This window comes from Lytechinus pictus, chromosome 11 (assembly GCF_037042905.1).
Source record: "Lytechinus pictus isolate F3 Inbred chromosome 11, Lp3.0, whole genome shotgun sequence".
NCBI classification, from domain to species: Eukaryota; Metazoa; Echinodermata; class Echinoidea; order Temnopleuroida; family Toxopneustidae; genus Lytechinus; species Lytechinus pictus.
The window spans coordinates 24,841,444-24,865,812 of NC_087255.1; the positions used below are offsets into that span (position 1 = coordinate 24,841,444).

A 24,369-nucleotide genomic window follows, 5' to 3' on the forward strand; every position below is an offset into this window, starting at 1 on the left:
GTGCAATTTTTTTTTCATACAGACATGATGGTGATTACACGATTTCTTGTTAATTGTATTCGAATAGCGTGTGGGTGAAATCACCAGTCGTATCACAACTGTTTTAATGAAAGTTTTGCTAACTCAGGACTCGTCCGTGTAATACTAATATTAGGCAGATGATACTCTCCAAAATGGGATAGAAAAAAATTAGAATTTAGCCTTGGTTGAGGACTCCATGATGATGTTTTTGTCTCGCCTGCATAGCAGAGCGATGGCGGCAGCGGCGGCGTCGCGTCGACCGTAGTCAACATGGAAATCTACACCTTGGTTAAGTGTTTGAAATGTCATCATAACTTAGAAAGTATATTGACCTAGTTCATGAAACTTGGACATAAAGGTAATGAAGTATTAGTTTTTACTGAACATCCTGCCTGAGTTTCAGGACACATGACCAAGGTCAAAGGTCATTTAGGGTCAATGAACTTAGACCATGTCCATGTTGGGGGAATCAATATCGAAATCTTAATCATGGTTAAGCTTTTGAAATGTTGTCATAACTTAAAAAGTATTTGGACCTAGTTCATAAAACTTAGACATAAAGGTAATAGTGTATCACTGAATATCCTGCCTGAGTTTCATGTCACATGATCAAGGTCAAAGGTCACTTAGGGACAACAAACTGGCCATGTTGGGGTTTTTGAGGAATTGTCATAACTTTAGAAGTTTATAGATCTAGTTCATGAAACCTGGACATAAGAGCAACCATGTACTTCTGAATATCATGCGCGAGTTTCAGGTCACATGACCATGGTCAAAGGTCACTTAGGGTCAATGAACTTTGGCCATATTGGAGGAATTGTCATCATAACTTTGAAATTTTATGGATCTAGTTCATGAAACTTGGACATAAGAGCAATCAAGTATCCTTGAACATCCTGTGCTAGGTTCAGGTCACATGATCAAGATCAAAGGTCATTTAGGGTCAGCAAACTTTGGTAATGGTAGAGGTATTTGTGGAATTGTCATCATAAGGTTAAAAGTCTATGGTATGGATTTAGTTCATGAAACTTGGATAAGAACAGCAATGTATATCCTGTGTGTGTTTCAGGAGCATGGCCAAGATCAAAGGTCATTTAAAGGTCAATGAACTCTGGCCCTGTTGGGAGTATGTGTTGAATTGGCATTATAACTTAGGCAGAGATGCCAACCGTTACGTTTTTGCCGTATTTGTTACGTTTTTTCACCCAAAATAAGGCGTTACATTTTTTCTTTGTAAAATACGTTTTCTTAAAATTTTGATCGTGTACAATATGCATTGTGTGTAGCTAGCTGGGTGTTAAAGGCGAGTGTGCATTACGATAGGTAGTGCGGTAATAAATTACGCATTTCTACTAATGCATAAATCCCTAATGCGGCAGCCGTGTGTGTTGCTGCCCGAGTTGTGCTTTTATCAAGGCTTTCCGATTAAATTTTCGATATCCTGGCCAATCAATGCGAGCGACAAGTTCCGAACGCACGCACATCTACAAGCGCAAAGCAGCTGCACAAATCGCGATATATAGCGACTGGTGCATACGTCTGTAAGGATGATGACGTCATCCAAGATGGCAACTTACGTTGACCAACGTAAGGATCGAAGATGACTATGTTTCGATCATCATTTGAAAGGAATTAGCGGTAACTGTGGTCTGAGGTACGATATTTCTGAATTTTATATATTTTTTGGAAAGTTTGAATGTACTTTCTTTTTTATAATGTGATATTTTATGTACAAAAAAACTATTCAAAAAATTGGGTTTCCGCCGAATGTTAGATCTCTTTTCTTTCTCTCCTTCATTCTTTCGTTCACCCTCCCTTCCAATTATGTATATTTTTTTCACAAGTCTAACACTGTGTATCCTTCTTTCTTGATTTTTTTTTTGTCGATTGTCCTGTATTTCATTTTGTGAAATCTGGTCACCCTGGCTAGGACTCGGCTTCAACTTCAAATCAAATAAACAATGAGTCGTCAGACTAAAAACTTTATGATTTCTTCATTGTTATGTATATTTCAGTTATTAATGAATACATTTTCACAGAATTTAGACTCTCCCAGAATGAAAGGCATTTTCTGTGGAGATCTGCGTTTTCAAATAACTTGTGAAAAACTTAAGGTAGGCCTACATGAACCTACAATACATGTACACAGCCTGTGGCTATGTGCTGGAATTTGAATAGACTGAGTTAGATATTGATTTCATTTCTTCATTTCTTTAACATAATTTATATGCAATCCAAGTGCACCTCACAGTCACAATCACACACAAACACTCACCCACACCCGCGTGATTCTAACCATGAAAAAAAAATTATTATTATTTGATCTGAAAAATACGTTTTCTTAAAATTTTGATCGTGTACAATATGCATTGTGTGTAGCTAGCTGGGTGTTAAAGGCGAGTGTGCATTACGATAGGTAGTGCGGTAATAAATTACGCATTTCTACTAATGCATAAATCCCTAATGCGGCAGCCGTGTGTGTTGCTGCCCGAGTTGTGCTTTTATCAAGGCTTTCCGATTAAATTTTCGATATCCTGGCCAATCAATGCGAGCGACAAGTTCCGAACGCACGCACATCTACAAGCGCAAAGCAGCTGCACAAATCGCGATATATAGCGACTGGTGCATACGTCTGTAAGGATGATGACGTCATCCAAGATGGCAACTTACGTTGACCAACGTAAGGATCGAAGATGACTATGTTTCGATCATCATTTGAAAGGAATTAGCGGTAACTGTGGTCTGAGGTACGATATTTCTGAATTTTATATATTTTTTGGAAAGTTTGAATGTACTTTCTTTTTTATAATGTGATATTTTATGTACAAAAAAACTATTCGAAAAATTGGGTTTCCGCCGAATGTTAGATCTAGTGCTGCCACCAAACGGATATCCGAACGGTTTCTGCCTGCGTGGACGGATAACGGTTTTCATTTTTCGGGTTCAGGTATCCGTGGACACTGATTCACCACTTTCCTGTCACAAAAACTCATTCAATTTAGTAAGACTCACCAACAAAATTTATGAGTTTTAGTCGCCAATATAATCACCAATATCAATTAATCTTCTTCGGTAATATATTCCCGCCAAAAACCATAGTTTTTATATCAGTTTTGAAACATGACCTTATATCAGTTTTGGAGCATGACCGTTCGTGAATGGAGTAAAGTTCCGTTCTGACAACGATGGCAATTTTACTATGGTGTCGCTTAAGATCGTATTTCTTTCCTGTTCAAGCCTTGAAATAAGCGGGCGCTGAGCGCAAATTCGCGCTCATAAAGCCATCAATTGCGCCCATAAAGCCCCAAAATCATCAAAATTTTGACGACCGGGCGCAAATATTTTCCAGGTAATTGCGCCCGCCGCGAGTGAGCAGTGAAGCCATATCATACATATAATTTAAATATCTGAAAAGCCAAAATCAAGTAACTTTCAATTTACGATAAGCACAGTTTCAAATTGCCAAGTGCGTCTTTTTTTCTGTACCATAAAAAGTGAGCAACGTCCGTCTTTTTTTTTCTGTAATACATGTGCGCGGGTGCTTCCGGTAGCGGTTTTTCCATACTTCACCATGTGCAATTCCTAATGCACACATTTCCAGTTTGGATATCACAATTTTGCGATATAGTACAGGGCACGACAAACCCGCTTGCCCGGGGCAAGTGAAATTGACGTGCGGGCAAGCATTTTTCAAAGTCAATTGCCCGAACGGGCAAGTGGTTGTTTTGAAAATGAAAAAGATAAATTAACAGTAAAAGTTTAATAATTGTTTGATGAATTGCAATCATCGGCCATTTATCTCTCATACAATGTCATACCAGTAAAAAAACAGTGGAAACATGTCAAATCAGCGCCAATTTACCGACAATTTATCGCCAGCGGTCCCGTTCGATGGGAGCTGCCATCTTACTTTCTAAACTACACTGTGCGCATGCGCTACTAATCGACGAAGGAGCTAGCTGGGAAAACCCCTCTCTCGCCCTCTGAGCGCTACAGTACATGTACGGACTTACACGAGCGATCACGAGCCAGTCGACTCTCGATCGAGCTAGATCGCGCTGAATGCATGCAAGCTTCGGACTGACTCGGCCAGGATCAGGGTGACCAGACGTCCCGTATTTTATTCATTTCTAAAACATTTTAGTTTTTTTTTTTTTTTTTAAATATATAAAAAAAACACCAAATATCATTAGGATTTTTGTTATATGATTGGATTGTTTTTATTTGCTTGAAGTTTGAACTTTTTCCTCTTTCTTTGTTTTCTATCCTTCCTTCTTGCCCCGCCTTTTTTGTTACATATCTATTTTTATTTCCTGATCCTTTCTCTCTCTCTCTGTTCATTTTCTTTCTTTCCTTCTTTCTCTTGCCTTCTTTATTACATTTCCTTTTTTTATTTCCTTCATTCCTTCTCCCTTCCACTCGTTTTTATTTTCGTTCTTTCTCTCCTTTCATTATTATTATTTTTTTTTTCATTCTGGCCTCCCTTCATTATTTCCTCCCTCTCTTTCCTCCTTTCTTTCATTATTTTTTCATTTTGTCCTTATTTTTTTCCCTTATACTTTCTTTCCCTTTCTTCCTTCCCTCCTTCCTGTTTTCTTCTTTCTTTGTTTCTTTCTTTCCAAGAATGAAGGAAACATTTTCTTTCCTTCATTCTTTCTTTCCTCCTCCTTTTTTCTTACTTTCTTTTTGTCTTTCTCTTCTTTATTTTGACTTTCACACAGTATTTATTCATCTTCCCTTCTTTTTTTTTTTTTTTTCTATATTCAATTCAAAGAATGACGGAAACCTTTTTATCTATTTTTATTCTCTCTCTCATCCTTCTTGTATTAGAACTTTCTTATATATTTTTTTTATTTCCTTCATTTTCCCCTTCATTTTTTCTTTCTCCTCAATTCATCTCTTTTCTTTCTCTCCTTCATTCTTTCGTTCACCCTCCCTTCCAATTATGTATATTTTTTTCACAAGTCTAACACTGTGTATCCTTCTTTCTTGATTTTTTTTTTGTCGATTGTCCTGTATTTCATTTTGTGAAATCTGGTCACCCTGGCTAGGACTCGGCTTCAACTTCAAATCAAATAAACAATGAGTCGTCAGACTAAAAACTTTATGATTTCTTCATTGTTATGTATATTTCAGTTATTAATGAATACATTTTCACAGAATTTAGACTCTCCCAGAATGAAAGGCATTTTCTGTGGAGATCTGCGTTTTCAAATAACTTGTGAAAAACTTAAGGTAGGCCTACATGAACCTACAATACATGTACACAGCCTGTGGCTATGTGCTGGAATTTGAATAGACTGAGTTAGATATTGATTTCATTTCTTCATTTCTTTAACATAATTTATATGCAATCCAAGTGCACCTCACAGTCACAATCACACACAAACACTCACCCACACCCGCGTGATTCTAACCATGAAAAAAAAATTATTATTATTTGATCTGAATTCTCTCTTTCTCCATCTCTCTCTCTCTTTTTATATTTTTATTTTATTAATTTATTAAGATTTTTTTTTTTTTTTTGGGGGGGGTTCATTGTTCGTGGTTCATTAAAGATGAAAAATAAATAAGCCCATGTGAGTGTGGTTGTAAAGGGGATGTGGAGTGAGGGTGGCAAAACACATTTAAATCTGATTTCTTAAATGTTTGAATAAGCCTAATACTTAGCATGCTATTCATGTACTAATTAAAAAATTGCAGGAGCTGCGCTTACTAGAAACAAATTTTCGGTGTGGTTCACCGTTATATATACACTTTTTTCATTGCCCCCGGTTCCTGTAAAAAGCCCGTGAGCTGGGGGCAATTTTTTTTGAAAAATTGCCCCTGGTCTGCAGCTGATTATTTCAAGGCTTGTTCCCGTTTTATGTTTTGATGATTTCAAATGCGTAACTCATCGTATATTTTCTTACCTCGACTTTCAATGCGAGTGAAGAATGAAGATAATTGGAAACCATTTAAGCGTCAAATAAATGTTGATCGGGTTACTTGCGTGTGTCATGTTGTTTCTTGTAATTTATTCATCAAATGCAAAATGTTAATGTGAAATTAACTTTAACGATTAAATCTTAAGCATGTAAAACTTCCAGTTGTGTACATGTAGCATTTTAAAGATTGACGTCATATCTTTTTGACATTCATTTTTTCTTCATATTTTCATTTTCGCTATTAGGATTTTATTTGATTATTAAAAAAAAACATATCTTTCCAACAGAGGCGGAGGTGAAAATGGCATGTGTCATGGCCACCTTCATTTTTCAGTTGTTCCAGATTGATACTTTAAACTATTCCTAACTTTAAACTAAAATTAAGTTCACCGTAAAAATGCTGTTTTACATTTGAAGCAAAGCTGTTTGGGCCCGTCATGTATTTTTAAACAATTTTTTGAACTTTTTAAAACGTCTTGTTTGAACAGTTTAAACGATAGTTGTTAGAATGAAGGGATTAAACATTTAAAGTTTAAACAGCGTCATTTTTGCTATTAGGATTTTATTAGATTATTTAAAAAAATCATATCTTTCCAACAGAGGCGGAAGTGAAAAGGGGCATGTGTCATGGCCACCTTCATTTCCAGTTATTCCAGATTGATACTTTCAACTAAAATTAAGTTCACTGTAAATATGCTGTTTTACATTTGAAGCAAAGCTGTTTGGGCCCGTCATGTATTTTTAAACAATTGTTTGAAATTTTTAAAACATTGTTTTGAACAGTTTAAACGATAGTTGTTAGAATGAAGGGATTAAATCATTAAAGTAGATTAAACATTTAAACAGCGTTATTTTAAAGTTAAAAGTGTGGAGGAAAACTTGAGAACGTATTTCCCTCCTATCAAAATATCCTTGACTGGCAAGAAGTTGACCTAGAAATAAATTTAAAAATGCCTGTTAATCGAGGCATCTGTTCAGCTCACCAACTCAATTTCATTTCGACTTCTGTTTTAATGTGTACTATCAATTATTATGATACTGATTTACAGGTGATTATGATAATGGTGGACTTTGTGATGAATGATAATGAGAGTGAAACTGAAATGAATGACGATGATGATGAGTGATGGCTAGTGAAAATGATTTTAAATGATTATCAAGATTGGTGAAGATGATAGCGATGAATGATGATGAGAATTATGAAAGAATGATAATTGTCAATTGAAAATCTCTTTCATGAATTAATATTTAATATATAAATTACAAAACACACATTTTCCTTTATTTCAGTTTAAATTGCATATCCACTATAAATTTTTATATCCATCATCACGTAAACAACAATACTTAAAAGGCGGTATCGTGCCAGAAAGGTTTATGATGTGCGCCCGCCGAGTATGTGGTCGGTTCTGAATCAACGTGTTTTGCAGTAAAACTTACTGGTGATGAATGTAAGTGATTAGTTACTGTTACTGTGATTAAATCTTGTCTTGAATCTTTGTTAGAAGTGTGATTATGTTTCAGAAGTTGAGAAATGAGAAGCTTGGCTATAATTTGGGGGATGGGGAGAAACCCGACATGAAAATGAAAATATTCCAAGTACGATCCCATTTGAAGGTGTAGCGAGTGTAATGTGACCAAATATATATCGGACGATTCACTCCAGACACGTCCAGACAGGACAGCATGTGCATGAGCTGAATGATGTAGGCCTGTCTGGTTTTAGACTTTTAGTAATAGTAGACTCGCACTTACACTCGCCTCGGTCAAATTCATTGCATCTTATTTCATTCGATCGGAACTAAAAAATAAACACACATACTCTCGCAACCATTAAATGGGATCGTAACTAGGCCCGACTTGTATAACTCAAATAATAGTCATTTACTAATAGCTCACACAGTCATACGATCTACATTTGTAGCCGTAGCCTCACGCTAACTCACATTATTCAAATCCGATTGCAAAACAGATTCAACCCAAAATATTCAGCTTCTTGTAATTTCATGGTTTTCAGAAATATTTTAATTAGCGCACGCTGACTCGCGCCATCATCAGATAGGTTCAAAACTCAAATATAACTGAAAATCTTAAATATAACTCAAATAAGTGCAAATGGATATTATTTTTTATATTTCAGGGTAAAATTTCGGATATCCGTCCGCCGTCCGGTTTTCAGTGTCGGGTATCCGAATATTGAAATATCCGTTTCAAGTCAGGCCTAGTTACATGTAGATCTAATGTTACTGCTAATACGTTGGCTATACGTACAGGCCAACAACTCTTCAGTCTATGTATGGGTGAGTGGAGCCAACGCAGTTCAGCGGAACAACCAAAATACAGAGACTGAAGCTTTTGGTCTAGTGTGATTGATGCACGATCGTTGTCGATTTGTTGTCTTGATTTGTTGATTTGTCGGGTCTCGATTAATCATGGCGTCAACTTCATCCTCTAAGTCTAAATCACAACAGAAACAGATGTTTCGAGAGGAATACTCGACTCGGTGGCTTTGTATTATCCGTTCCAAACTGGATGAATTTACCGCACGGTGCACTGTCTGTCAATGTCCACATTGAGGAGCGAATGACATTACTGCCCATATCAAACGGAAGAAACACCTCAACCTCGCACAAAGTCGTGAAACTAATCAAAACATTGGACATTTCTTCAGAAGAGGGGACTACTCGACGATCAGAGCTGAAACATTGATGGCTAATTTGATGGCTAAAGGTGGTATGATTGATAAATCCTGACCATTTTTCTACACTTTACATTCGACAGTGCCTGCTGTAAGGTTCTATGGTTAGATATTTGTTTTTATTGCATTTAAGACATAAATCTTTTAAGACATAAATCTTTTTAAGACATAAATTTTATTCGCTTGTGCCGGTTTCATTTTTTTTCTGGTTTGATTCAGGGATGCCACTTTTCCGTTTTTATACAGAATTCCGGCTTTTCCCCTGCTATCTGTCTTATTTCCGTATTTTCGACTTTTCCTGTTTTCTGTGTATTAAAAAACGGAAAGTCCTCCTTTTTTCCCCCTATCTCTCACGATTGCGATGCATGTCGATCGACCGAGTGAGAGATATTTCCCCGAGATATTTGCTTTTATACAGTACATAATTTATAAACGCGCGCACTGCCTACTACGTTCATTGAGTTATGCTTTTATCAAGGCTTTCTGATTAGAATTATCGATATCCTGGCCAATCAATGCGAGCGACAAGTTCCGAACGCACGCACATAGACAAGCGCAAAGCAGCGGCACGAATCGCGGTATAATAGCGACTGGTAAATACGTCTGTAAAGATGATGACGTCATCCAAGATGGCAACTTACGATGACCAACGAAGGAATCGAGGATGACTAAGTTTTGATCATCATTTGAAAGGAATTAGCGGTAACTGCGGTCTAAGGTACAATGTTTCTGAATTTTATATATTTTCTCGTAGGTTTGGATGTAATTATATTTTTATAATGTGACATTTTATGTACCAAAAACGATCCGAAAATCGGGTTTCCGCCGAATGTTAGATCTAACGTTACTGCTGCATGCTGATACGGAACCCAGGGAGCTCCGGCCCGAAAAGCGGGCCGGAGCTCCTTGGGTTACGTATCAGCTAGCCCAGGGAGCTCCCTGGGTTAGCTGATACGTTGTCTTTATGTACGGGCCAACAACTCTTCAGCCTATGTATTGGTGAGTAGAGCCAACGCGGTTCAGCTGAACAACCAAAATACAGAGACTGAAGCTTTTGGTCTAGCGTTCTATGAGAAACACAACTAACCACCGTCAGTTTTTCAAACCTAATTGACTTCAAAGTCATCGATCACAACAAGGTAAGTAGCCACTTGGTCCTCCCCCCCTCCCCTAAATTTGAGGTGGGGGCGGACCCCCCCCCCCCCTCCTATTTTTTTATTTTATTTTTTTTTTAATTTTTTTGCTTGTCCAATTTTTTACCTGTGACATGTGTCCATCCCAAAATTTAAGGTGGACCCCCCTAAATTTTTCTTGGACACTGTCCCGGCCTGCGATAAGTTTCAGTATTTTTGGAGGACACCTAGTGGCATCCCTGTTGATTTATGTGTTTTGTTAGAAATGGAATCATCTTACCAGAGAATGCACCATGCAGGATTCTGAACCCCAAAGTTGAAAAATCTCCTTACTGTGGGAGAGGGACACCCCCTCTCCCCGGCTCTGTCGTTTCGCTTCGTTATATTTTACAAAATACTTTAAAAAAAATCAAAATACTGTTTTTTTCCTCTCAGAATGCTGTTTTTGCTTTTTGGAGGTTGGCATCTCTGCTTAGGAAGTTTATGGTACTTGCTCATGAAACATCGACATAAGTAAGCCTGAGTCATATCGATTATTTTGAAAACCGGTGTTCGACAGCTTTAATTCGATCAAACATCGATGCATTGAATTTTGAAGGCGGGAAATATCGTGTCATTTTTTGGGGCTCCGGCCGTCGCGTCGATACGCTATGCACTGACGGTATGCGCTCGCAGGGTGAGTGCACAAGCAGATGACAGAGCAAAGTTTGTTTGTATTTTCCATGCATATAGGACGTGCACTAGTTACCTTGTATCCATCAATCAGATTACAGGTTAAAATGGCATGTGCGCATTGGCATTTATAAAGTGGGATTATATTAAGTCATACTTAAATCTTTGTGAAACAGCCCCCTGTAGTCTTCTGTATGTTTGCATCCAACATACATGTAGAACTACATTTACATGTGGTAGAATGGTAAAAACACCAGGGAAATGATACAGACTCCTCAAAGCCCACTGTTTTACATGTATGTTGGATGTAAGCATGCGGGATATTTCTCTGGTTACGCTATCTGCTTTATGCCCATGTTTGCCACTTTGAAATGATTCTTACCTGAAGTTTATTTATCTCATTCATATGAGGCAGCCCATGCCTAGAAATCCAGGTCTTGACAAGTGACATGGAAAAGAAGGATACTGGTAATCATACATGTACCAGTAAAGGGGCTGTTTCACCCACCAAGCAATCTTACCCGTCATCTGGAAGTCCTCACACACCTCAGTCTAAGGGCAAGGGTGCAAAAAAGAGTGATGTTTCCAAGGAAAGACCAAGGGTGCAGAGCAGACCTATGGACAAGCAGAGAGCCCCGGATACCACGTCCAACCAGACAAGGAATTACCAGAAGAAAGAGAGAGAAAGGGAGAATCATTTAAAAGCCCCAAAAGGCATTGTAAGCCCAAACTCTAGCCAACAAGGATTTGATTCATTACAGGTTACCGTCAATGGTGATAAGCAGGGACGTTCTGTTCAGAAGCAGTCTGCCAAGAAGATGGAACGGAACTATGCCAAGAAGATGGAGAGGGGTATGGTGATGAAGAATTCAAATGGGAACAGTGCAGAGGAAGCGAAACAGGGGAAACCAGACCCTAACATTGTACAGATTCTTCAGAGGGAGGGTAAAGTTGTGCAGGAACAAGCAGGAAATACAACCCCGACCAAGCCTGGCAAAGGGAGTGGCAAGAAGAGGACTATTGATAGGAAACCCCTGGGTAAGCTTGTCAATGCAAAACTCAGAGAAGGTGAGGAGGGTTCCAAAGCTACAAGTGGACAGACAAGCCCAAAGAAGTCTGGTCAGCAGCCACCCAAGGAACAGGAGAGACAGCCTGGATGGAAGGTACAAAAATCTAATCCTGCTGCAGACCAAGAGTTACGAGGTGGGAATGATAGTGCTGAACCTTGGAAAGACAGCATGGAGAAGCAGGAGCTTGAACTTGAAAAGACCTACATCTTCAGGCTTGCCAAAGTAAGTTCACAGTGTAGTATAACAAGATATTTATGAACCCAGTCCAATGGTTCCTGATACATTTATTCAGCATCCCCTCAATGCTGGAAAATCCATGTCATTGTATAAAACAAGCAGATTCAAAAGACAAATTTAAATCCACGATACCAACCTATTTTGTTAAATAGCCAATTTCCTTTGCATAAATGCAGCTCCATCAACTGTCTACCATCTACTGTGACCTTATTTAGACTAAAATTCCTTACTTCTTCCCATTTTTTCATAAGATAAGCGCTGAGAGACCTTCTTTGTGATAATTATTAATAATGTTAACTGCCATTCCATGCCTGAAATTATTTTTGTAAAATATTTGCATTCATGGAACTAGGGAACTATTAAATACATGTATGCACATGCACATTCTGTATGCTACTGTATGTCGTTTGAGTAGGGTTCAACGGTAATGATACATGGCCACTGAGATCAAACCTACAGTGCATGTAAGCCACCAGGTCCTATCTAATGCACCAAAATAGCCATTCAGGATTTAAGAATTGAAATCTTTAAAATGGCTTATCCAGAAGAGTACGTACTGGACATTTAGTTATTTAAAGTCTTCAAATTTGACCTCAACTTGACAAAATTTTCAAAATTTTGAGGATTGCTTGTAACTAGTCACGTACATGTACATCATGTGCTTGAATGAATTTCAAATTTCAAATTCCTCTTGTGCTTTGTATTTCTCGCTGAAAGAAGTTCAAACAGGGTTGTACAGTGTAGGTGATCAAATTTAATAATGCATTATTCCCAAAGTTCAATGCTGCCATATCAAACTGAATAAAAAATGAAAATGAGCTTTGCCAACTTATTGTCAGATTTATGTAGCTTACAGTATTGATCATAACTGCATATGAACTCTCCTGTATGTTGCAGGCATCAAAATTTGTTAGGGTAAAGGCCCCATATTTTACAGGGTACATTTCTTTAATCCAGCATATTGGTAATATTACAAATGGGCACAAAAATGATAATGGTCAATGAAAAATGGCATTGAGACCAGTCAGTAGAGCATTGAAGACTATGATCTACATGTACTACATGAAGCTGGCCTTGGATTAATTTTTAACCGTTTAACTGTTGTTATTGCTTAAAATACCCATAAATCATGTATTAATTAGCTTTTTTTAAAACAAATTCTTACACATAACAACAATGATGTACATGTAAAGATGTAGAGTGTATTTACTATATACTACATACTGTATTTGTTTCTGCAGAGGAGCCTGAAGTTTCCAAGAGCACTTTACTACTGCAGACTCTGCAACTATCACATTGACACCTTGCCGCAATGTTGGTTACACATTGATCAATCTAGGCACAATAGACTGGCAAAGGTACGTTTTATCCTTGTTTTCTAAAAGGGCTGTCACATCAGGGCCCCGTCTTACAAAGAGTTACGATCGATCCGATCAATCGTAACTCTATGAAAAATCATCAGTGTCATAATTTCTTCTACAGGAAATTTGTAAAATGTCCTTTTTAAACAAAGGAAAACACACCAAATTGTCAAGAAATAAATGAATTTATGGATATACATTTATATCTAGAATTTTTTTTGAACAAACATGCATTTGATATGTTGACGTTGCTGGATCAATCTCAACTCTTTGTAAGATGGGCCCTGGGACCTGTAACATATGGTTTGCGATGAATTGCGAAAATGGAACAACCGCACTGATTGGTTCGTGCAGTATTTCAAACAAAGTGCGCATGCAACAGTGATATTGATTGGTCATTGGCCTTTAGTGATTGACTTTATATTATAGAGCCGAGGATGATTTTGCCAGCGTAAGTACTATATAGCTTGCTGACATACTCATAGCAACTATTTTTATCATTCTATCCCTTTTCTGAAGCAATCATTTTATCGATCCGTCAAGAATTAATGTCTTGATATCATTTAATCAACTTTGGTTTTAACAATTGGCAATTTAATATCAAGAATTGAAATCTTGATATCAATAAATAAGATAAAAATAATCAGATTTAAGTCCAGCTTTCCATGTAGGGTCCATCGGCATTCACTAGCTAAATCGTCCAGGTTGGAAACCCCTATATAGATTGAACTTTGTAAATGAAATTACTTGCAAGTGCTTGGGACATGAGATCTGACAACTTTATAATTTACAGGGATATATTCGAGGCCAGTAGTCACAAGACTACTGTAAAAAAACACCCATAGACTTTGCACAGATGACTCGGCCCAAGGTCAAGGCCAAGGCAAGTAAAATGTGGCCTCGAGGCCAGCCTTGACTACATCCCTGTTAATTTGCAACACATGGAGTAAAAGACATACATGTAACTTCAGTCTGAAACATGACTTGAAGTAAGCGGCTGTGGAAAGTAAATTTAATTAACATCTCTTTTGATAAAGTATCAATTATTGTTTGAAAATGGGTGAATTTAAGAATTTTTTCCTTAACATTAAAGGCCAAGGAGTCAGAGAATTTCTTCAAGAACCTTCCTCTGCCTTCCAAGTCCCATGCCAGAGCACTTACCACGCTACTAGAGGATGTCACAGAGGAACATGCTTTGACAGGGAGAGAACTGAATCAGAGAAATGAGGTCAGGCAGCGGGTAGAAAATGCTCTACAAAGCAATTTGCCAGGTGAGATTATGAGTCGGCTATTCTGAACACCACAAGCCTTCCGATTTGATTGGAATTCGGAAACACTTTCTTATTTCCGTGTTCCAGGGAAACAAATGACTGCAGTACAATTCATGCTATTGAATTCTATCCAAGACGAGTTTAATGCAAATTCTATCTTTGTTTCATACTGAGGCAGCTCAGGCCGCTTCAGGTGCTGCAATAAATGCAACTCAGATCCTTTTGGAAGATGAAGATGAACAATTTCTCAACAAAATAATTATATGAATAATATGATTATGTATCCATCTCAAACTTCTTTGAAGGAGTCAGTGACAACTATTTTGAGATGCTGTATTCTATGAATGGTCTCTTGATTATTTAGAGATTATTTACAATGCTAGCAAGTCACTTCATGTCACAGCAATAAAGCACTGCACTGCCAATATTTAGAAGTTAGGTGATTTATTCATTTGGTGAAGGCATACATTTTGGTTGCATGCAGTGGGAATCCAGGTGGCTTGATGAAAAAGTGGCAGTTTAGGTACAAGTTTGTTCATTATACTCGTGACAATGCTGTTCATATTATGATCATTGCCTTGTTGGCAGGCCATGCCACCTTCTATTAAGTGTACCTACATGTATGTACATACAGGAACTCCCTGCTGCTGTTACATACATGCATTGTTGTACATGTACCTGTGACATTACGATGAGTGGGGAATTCCCACTCTTTTGCCAGGTGATACTAGTCTGAAGGCACAGACCCTAGTTTGTTAACACAAGCTATATTAGTCTGAATACTAGTCCACTCCAGAAAAGATTCATTGGGATTGTGTACTGATGTAGTGAAGTTGTTCTTTATCCAGGAAAACTCAACTTCTGCTACACTTTTCCCCAGGGCCCAGGAAGATTGTTCACGTGTCTTTGAGGGTCTGTGTCTGGAGACTATAGACGTAGTCTCTATAATATGGACAGTTATATGGAAACAGGATGTACTTGTAGATAACTGCATGTAGGCCTGGTGTCATGAAAACAAGTGTGGGATTGAATCAAATGATTAGACAATGGCATAAAGTGATAAAAGAGAAAGTAGAAATACATCTTCACATGTTTGAACCAGAAGAATAAGATTCTACATATGGTTAGTGACTTGTTCTTGTTCTAAATGTTTAATCTGGACCGAAATAAACTTCATATTCAGATGCTTGTTAAAGGGGGAGTTCACTCTGACATAAAGTTTATTGTAAAAATACCAGAAAATAATAAAAATGTATTGCTGAAGATTTGAGAAAAATTCATCAAAGAATAAAAAATATTAGCCTTGTGATGTCATACATGTATGTGAGCAGCTTCCCCACATATTGTATGGTAAGAAATCAATGAAATGTCATTTTCTCAGAAAATTGAAAATAGTTTTTACTGTACCTTGAGTATATCAATAGACAAATAATTTCACACCCGTTCCTAAAAAGAAAACAGAAATGAATCATCACAAACCATTAAAAATATTGAAATTTATGCATTTTATATTATATAACATATGGGCAGCTGCTTGTAAAATTTTGATGACTTTCTTAATCTAGGTTCACCCCAGAAGAAAGTTGATTTGAAACAGTAGCAAAAAATCAAAGAAGCATAACAATTAACATTGAAAATTTTATATCGGATGTAAAATTAGCAAGTTATTACATTTTGAAGTTAAGCTTATTTTTCACTAAACAGTTATATGCACAATTCAGTGATATGCAAATGAGAGAATCGATGACATCCCTCACTCACTTTTTCTTTTGTTTTTTATTGTTTGAATTATACAATATTTCAATTTTTATAGGGACCTTGACTGAACCACAGAATGTTAAAACAATGGCAATTCCACTTGTTCAGGGACAAATGTTTGTTTCTCTTGACAATGAGGAGAAAATTATGATTCATATTTCCTGTAATGAAATACAAAAGAAATATTTGCATACTGACCAGGATGTGAATATACTGTAACTGTTTTTTTAAATCAAGCAAAACTTTAATAGAATGACAGAACTTTCTTATTTTCCAACTGAATTTGATGAAATTTTACGCCTGTTTGATTTTTCTCTTTTTTAATATTCAAACCAACTTTTGTTAATAGGGTGGACTTGTCCTTTAATGGATTTTCCTCAAACCTTCACCAATATTTTTTCTGCAGTTTTCACAACAAACTTTTCTCCAGTTTTCACAACAAACTTTTCTCCAGGGTGAAATTCCCCTTTAAAGTCTGTTTTGATGTATTCTGCTCCCCTTTGGCTGTGATATGGGTCCAAATAACATGGCTCTATTAGGGTTAAGCCAGTTAATAAAAATGATTGAGAATCTGAATCAGCATGTAGGATAACGTCACTATTCATTAGTAAAGTAATTTAGAACTTACAAATGCCTTTGTTAAATACTTCTCTGGGTCTTTTGTCCAACAGAATGCAAAGTTAGGATCTACGGGTCATCACTTAGCAGTTTTGGTTTCCATGACAGCGACATCAACTTGGATGTTGATTTCCCAAATGAGAAGCAAGCATCCAAGATCCTGCTCGCAGTCAGCCAGGGCATTGCATCCAGGGGTGAGAAAATCAGATGATAAACATGCTATTGATGATGACGACGACGATGATGGTGATTATGGTGACGGTGATGATGATGATTATATAAAAAATTGTAGAGGTTGTGATGATGAGGAGGAGGATGAGGATGATGGTGATGATGGAAACACTGGTGGTGCTGATGAAGATGAAGATGAGGGGAATCATGGTGGTGATGATGATAATGCTGATGATATTGATGAGGATGATGATGGCGATGATGGTGATGATGATGATGATGATGGAAACACTGGTGGTGCTGATGATGATTATGAGGGGAATCATGGTGATGATGATGGCGATGATCACGACGATTATGATGATGATGGTGATGATGATGATGATTAATAACGATTGTGTGTGAGGGGATTATTTTTATGAATGAGGTGATGAAGATGTTGAAGGAAATGGGAAATAATAGCCATGGGCATGTTAAAAAAAAAAACATTAATGATGATGGCAGATCTCTGTATCATTGATGGTGACGGAATGAGGGATTCCAGAAAATTGTAGTACATATACTTCGGCCTCTAATATAATAATTTGATCCAATTCATAAAATGATCAAGCCATGATATCTTGGATGTACATGTCGTTCAATTTAAATATGAACTATAGAATAGGGACAACTAGCGTCAGATAGTGTTCTAGCTAGACCCATTTTAGTGGTGGTCGCTATTTCAAGTTAGTGTTCTTATAGCAAAAGTGAAGGAACATCAATGTAATAACAATCTGACATTAGCAAATCTTTGAAAATAAATTAATATTTATCAAATATAAGAATGTTTTTGATATAAATTATGCAAATAAAACAAGATTAAAGATGAAAATGAATGCAAGTGCAATTCCTCTTTGCAAGGAGTTAGATTTAAAACACTTTTCATTTGAAATAAGTGTTGGACAGAAGCAGTGTTTTTCTTTATGGAATTGCATTGTTGTGACGTTTGAATTATTTGTTACGATGATCATTTTCATTGTATGATGATGACAATATTGATCAAACTTTGATGATCAATACTGAAAACTGTCACAAAAGAAGATATCATCTGTAAACATTGCTTTCCTTTGTACTCCTTTCTTCATTATCTGTACTGTAGTGGATAAACATTTTACCGAGTTTGAAGCGGATTTTGAGGGAAAGCATCCTTGTGTTAGATTCAAGGACATTGAATCGTAAGTACATAACTTGAATGATTTTCTTCATGTAAATTTCAGTGATTTCTGTTTGGGAGATCGAAATAAACATTGCCCACTGCTTCCCAGAAAAAAATGCCCAGTTATTTTTCAAGCATAGGCAAGTGATTTGTGGCGTTTCATTCATATTGGCATAAATTTAGTTTTTTTCTACCGGTATATCATGAAATGAAAAGTTTATGCATAGATGAGCAAGATATAATTAGTATACCTACGCGTTGTGTAAGAAATAAACAATTCATCATTCGCATTTCTTAAGTATTATGAAGAATGGTAATCAGAGGATTTTGGTTAGTACAGATTTCCTTTGATTCCCATAGATTTTTTCATACCTTGTAATTCCCTTAACCTTTATACTGGAGCCACTAGGTTTCCTCAGGCAATTCATTCTCTCTGTTTTCATCTTGCAGAGGCTACAGGTGCGAGCTAGGAACAGGTAATCAGAACGCAATCCAGAGCTCGCAGCTGATGGTGGAGTACAACGAGTGCGATGGACGCCTCAGACCTTTGGTCATGGGGCTACGTTATTGGGCAAGGATGTGTGGTATTGACCAGCAGTCCATCGGGGCCATGCCAGCCCATACGTTTGTTCTGTTGGTCATTTATTTCCTCCAGCAGTGTGAGCCACAGGTCCTTCCCGTTCTCCAGCAGGTAGGTGTTTGAAGGTTCAAACTGCTTTAGGAAAGCCTGAGTGTCTAATTTTCTGTTTCCTTCCATGGTTTTCATTGAAGCATGTGCTCAAGAAACTTTCCGTTCTCCAACAAGTTGGTATTTAAATGTCCAGGGGGGTGTTTCACAAAGATTTAAGTATGACTTTAGTCGCACTTAAATGCTGACGCGTACATGATATGCAACGCGCGATCTTATTGATAGATATGCAGTAGTGCCATGTCCTCATGACACAATCTGCCCAATGCGGTCAAGCCTGTCATACCGCACGCAACTCCGTATTTAAGTGCGACTCTTAGTCACACTTAATTCTTTCTGAAACACCCCCAAGGTGAGTGTTTCATGAAGCTGATCGTAGGTTATACATGATTTCACACATGACTGGAACATGTTCTTAGGTCCTAACTCAATTACATACACGTAGGGATAAAGCGCAAGAAAGGGTCCCCAGTCTTGTCTAAAGTCATTTGTAACTTACAAACAGCCTTATGAAATACCCATGAGATTGCATTACAATTTAATCCTGTCTTTACAAGTCAAATATTCTGTGTTTCTTTGATATGGTTTGTACTGAACTTTCACTAAACAACCTGTTTGTCCTACAACGGGGAGGAAAGTTTAATGTCCAAACCTCTTTAAAGCTGGTCTATCCAATTTTTTTTTGTCTTGTGAAAGTAAGGGAAAACTTGTCATAACTTTTTTATTTCACATCCAACATTTATCCCTTTTGTTTGATCTTTTTTGTATCCACCCTCTGTTTGGGATGATGGTGTACAATATAAAAAAGGCCCAATTAATATACAGGTTTGAATAGAGCCTGAACCAAGATTTGCTATACTTCACTAGCTTCTTGTGATATTTTATTTCACATCCGACTTTGATCCCTTTTGTTTGATCTTCATTTTTTTTGTATTCCTCTGTTTGGGGATGATGATTTACAATAAAAAAGGTTCAACAAATATACTACAGATTTGAATAGAGCCTGAACCAAGATTTGCTATACTTTACTAGCTGTTTGTGATATAGTTTGATTTTATAGCTACCCTATTCTCTGTGAGAGGCAAACAGGAAATGACTCCTGATAATAGGAAGTATATACTGTTAATGCCAAGTTTTTGCTGATTTTTTTCCGGATGTTTTGGTTTCCTTTTATGTTAACTCGTATTTCATGAGCTTCCAAACCACTTCTGGTTCAAAATTAAATGCCTCTAAGAGAGGATATTGTATATTCAATGAAAATAATATTTTTTATTTATCTATTATAGGATATAGTGCTTATTATTTTTCACTTGCCTGAGCGTTTCATTTGTATAAGAAATACAAGTTTTTTGATGCCCGGTAGATGTTTGATGATTTTATTAGGGCTGCGTCATGTCAAAAACTTTTCCCAAAACCCAAAGACAGCTTGCCAATTAGAATATGGTAATCCAGAAAATTTGAAACTCCTAAAAAAACATGTTAATACATTTTATGTAGAATACAGTTTGTCAATTTATGTATCTCCTACTGTTTTCATACCCCTATACCACTTTTCCTCTCACTCAATGTGCATGGCTTTTTGCTGTCTGTCTGTCTCTATTCCTTTTCTGTCTCTGTCTTTCTTCTGTCTCTCTCTGTCTCTGGTTTGTCTTATATCTGTCTGTCTGTTTTTGTTGTTTCTCTCCTCTCTCTTATTCTCACCCTCCTCTTTTTCTCTTTCTGTCTCATTTCACCTCACTGCAGAAGAATGACCATTTTAAGACACAAAACAAGAAGACTGTCGGTGAGCTGTGGATAGACCTTCTGCGTTACTACCTGGTGGGGGTCAACATAGAGGAGATAGTGATCAGTATCCGCCAACGAGAACCTGTCCTTCGAGCTGACCTTAAGTTACCCAACAGAAGAATAGCCATAGAAGGTAAGGAGCCAGTTCATACACAAAGTACTGTAATCAAATGAAACTGAAAAAAATGATTGCAAGTCAAAAATTGATGAGTTATGTATTGAATGGAAATATCAGTTGACAAGACTGTTGGCAAAATCTCTTGACATGTTTGTTAAGCCTGTATAGTATTCTTGTGACTTATGTTTTCCATATCATAGGTGATTTTAGTTGAATAATATTGGATAAATTAAAGATCTACCATTGACACTCAGGTGGATGCCTGTCTAATGACACAGCCAAAAGTGGCATTGACTTTATCATCTCTGGACTGTTTAATCCTTGTAAGGTGAGGGCAACTCAGAATAGCTGTATTTTTAGAATTATGGCAATGGACGCAACTGCATATTGTCTGGAAATTGTCTCTTAATTCCTGTAAAGAACTCTTTCTATATACAAATCTGCAATTAAGCTCTTTCTCAGCTGTTCTCAAAGTTAAGGTTTTAACAGCTGACAATGATATCAAAGGCACCATACATTCACTTTAGTCAGTCTTTTCTTTTTTCCTTCTGTGCCTACTCGTGTAGATCCCTTTGCAAATGGGAAGAAGAATGTAGCAAAGTCCCTCACTACTGCTTCAGTGTTCCAGTACATCATGGATCGGTTCCACGATGCCCTGAAGTACTTTGGCATTCCACAGAATGGACTCTCTACTAAGAGAAATTCTCCTGGACAGCCTTCCGTGGACAGTTCAGTGAATGATAGTCCAAGAGAGCGTGATAGTGATGCGAGCAATTGTAATGAAAACGAAGGACACTCCAGAGGAGATAGGGTTCCTGCAGGGATAAGGTTAGATAGTTCCGAAGACCTTGGTATGGATGGAGATGACTGTGACACAGCAGCTGGGATTGGTGCTAAACTAGCTGAGATGGTCCTTAATGAGGTAGAATCAGAGGAATCTGAAGCCGTTGGAACATCTGATGAGGATAATCAAAATACTAGGCGATCAGGGACTTGCAGCCCCGAAAGGTTATCTAGGACTGACGAAACAAGGACGTTAAATACTAGTCAGGAATCAGTCTCATCAGGGGAAGGAAACCGTGCAAATTCTTTGCCGCCTGAAAAGACTTTGCCTTCCTATCAGGACACCAACGGTGCCGCTGAATTAGATAATAGCGTAACTAGTGCTTTCATTAACCAACTTGACAATTCGTCAAGAAATATGGACAATGCTCTGGCAGGAGACGACATGTCAGATTCTAGAAGCGGTCAAAGCAAAGGAGAGAGTGATGAAGAGTTTGTCTTTACCTTTGACAAGGAGATATTGACAAGAGGGGAAACTGTTCAGCTCATCTGTACCAGTTGCTTGAAAGAGGGTCATGTTAGCAAGGTAGGTTTATTGATTTTTGTATAAGTAAGTTTTTTTTTATGTTCAACAGTGAAGTAACTTCCTGCCTTGGGGTCATTTCATAAAGCTGTTTGTAGGTTACTCATGACTTAACACATGACTTTCTGCATGACTGGTTATCCCTTCTGCGATATTGTATTCCTATATAGCTGTCTTAGCGCCTAAGAACATTTTTCAGTCGTGCATATCTTATGAACAGCTTCAGGAAATGCCTCCCTGTAATTTATTTTTTACATGTATATTTAAAGAAAAGATGTAAAAAAGGAATATGTATATTTGATTTCATGTACATGTAAACAATACACAATAAAATGTGAATTTGTGATGTCATCATTTCAATCAACTTGACACCTGGGAGGTAATTTTCTCGTGATAGAAGTTTGGTGCCCAGCTGCAGATAGTACATGTATGACTATCATGTATTTTCAATTTTCACAGACAGTGAGGCAAACTACTTATCTAGCACAGAAACAAATATTTACACCCTTGCCATGCCAAACAAAATATTCCTTGTTTCAGAAGCACTCGTACTTCTACTTGTACTTGTCATTTCAATGCAGGATTGTCCGGATGATACTCTTCCTCCCCTGAAGCCCCTCCCTCCTATGGATCCTAAATTTTTGGAGTGCATCAGCAGAGTTTGTGAGGAAATCCTGTGTAAGTTGACTACCCTCTTTCAGTAGGGTACCAGGGCAATTACATCAGAAATATTACGTTTTGCATTTCGTTGTGTCGGTGCAAAAACGCCCTGAACACCACACTGTCATGTGTGGCCTGCGTAGCACGCATAAGTGCATTGTGCAAGGGCATTTCTTTACCGATCCGGTGCATTAAAATGTTTTGCTAAGGGCATTCGTGCACCAACAATGATTTCTGCATCTTTTATAACATATCTTGGCAGAGCATGTTAAAAAACATCCACAACCCAACTTCAACAGGAATCTGTCCTTGGAGGCTCAAGATGTGGCTGTATAAATACTTACTTACATGTACCCCATTGAATCAGTGTAAACATTGGACTGGTTCCAAATGGCTATCAACCAGGCGAATCTGCACCGATCTTCAATAGGGCCTGTTAGGTGTCAATATGGCCATACCGGGCCACCATGAACCAATTAATGTCAACTTTGATGTGTGGAGGTCTTTCATCATGCTCTACTCAAATAGCGTTGTGGAAATGCTGAAATGGAAGAAAAAGGATACTGATGATGTCACATTTTGGTAATCTATATTCGTTTGTGCCAGCACACCAAAATTCTACTGCTTATGTTGCTCTATTTATTATATTTTTTAGGTGGAATTTGCCTTTAACCCTTATTAAACTGGGGGGAGTCAATTTGACCCCCCCCTCGACAAATTTTGTCACTACGCCGTCGTGCCAAATCTTTTTACCGCACCGCTTGCTGACTTTTTACTTTCAAGGCTTGCGCATCTTTTGAGACCAAATTTGCGACTGCCGGGTACGTGGTTCCGAAATTACGCAACATTTTGTAAGTGCATTTCAGACCCGAAATTGCTAAAAAACGTGATTCCGTGTACAAAGTCAATGCAAATTGTGTTTTTCAACCGAAAATCATGTATGATTATTTTCTCTTTTGTTGGTTTTAATGGATTTATTTTATGCTATATATGATCGCAAAAGGGTCCCTGACAAAGTTCATTGGAAAAAACAATAAAAAACAAAGAAATACATAAGAATTAAAATAAACAGTAAAATACATAAGAAATTAATCATATTTTTTGCAATTTTTTTGTAGATGTTTGTTAGAAATGTAATAATTGATACTCCCACCAAAAATTAGCATTCTTCTAGCTATATAAATTGAGTTAACGGCAAAAACTTACACAAAAAATCAAATATAGGGCAAATTTCATACGCTTATTTGCATAATTAATTAATAAAAAAATATAAACAATTAATATTTTGAAAATTTTTTCTATACAGTCTTGTAGTTTACATCCGGCTCTACGCGTGTGCAAATTTTCGCGGCGATCGCGCAATCAGCGGCCGAGATCTGAGGGGGGTCAAATTGACCCCCCCCCCCCCCAGTATATACTGGTCCGAAATAGCCCAGTTAAGATAGGGTTAAACCAAACTCCCATGTTCTCAAGAGGCCATGTACATTAATAGTAAAATGAAAATATCAGCCCTCCCCCCATTGAGTTGGCAGAAGTTCTAAACCTACCTGAGACTTTTTGTGCTTTTCAATTGGTTGGAACTAGGCCTTGGTCACTCAAGCAGGGAATTGAGAAGTTGTC

The 24,369-nt window shown here is 37.5% G+C and overlaps 1 protein-coding gene across 4 annotated transcripts in view; it reads left to right on the forward strand.

The window, feature by feature from the left end:
• The window catches only part of LOC129271066 (terminal uridylyltransferase 7-like), a 44,990-nt gene that overhangs the window by 459 nt on the left and 20,162 nt on the right, over window positions 1–24,369 (forward strand). For 2 of the 4 annotated variants that reach the window (XM_064106199.1, XM_064106201.1), the window contains exons 2-10: window positions 10,867–11,743; window positions 13,000–13,116; window positions 14,213–14,390; window positions 16,820–16,960; window positions 18,076–18,151; window positions 18,583–18,823; window positions 20,564–20,738; window positions 21,290–22,092; window positions 22,671–22,767. In XM_064106199.1, coding sequence (XP_063962269.1) covers window positions 10,901–11,743; window positions 13,000–13,116; window positions 14,213–14,390; window positions 16,820–16,960; window positions 18,076–18,151; window positions 18,583–18,823; window positions 20,564–20,738; window positions 21,290–22,092; window positions 22,671–22,767 — 2,671 coding nt within the window. In that variant the 5' untranslated portion in view covers window positions 10,867–10,900. Of the gene's footprint in view, window positions 1–10,839; window positions 11,744–12,999; window positions 13,117–14,212; window positions 14,391–16,819; window positions 16,961–18,075; window positions 18,152–18,582; window positions 18,824–20,563; window positions 20,739–21,289; window positions 22,093–22,670; window positions 22,768–24,369 lie in introns of all 4 variants that reach the window. The other 2 variants (XM_064106200.1, XM_064106202.1) reach the window with 1 other exon arrangement.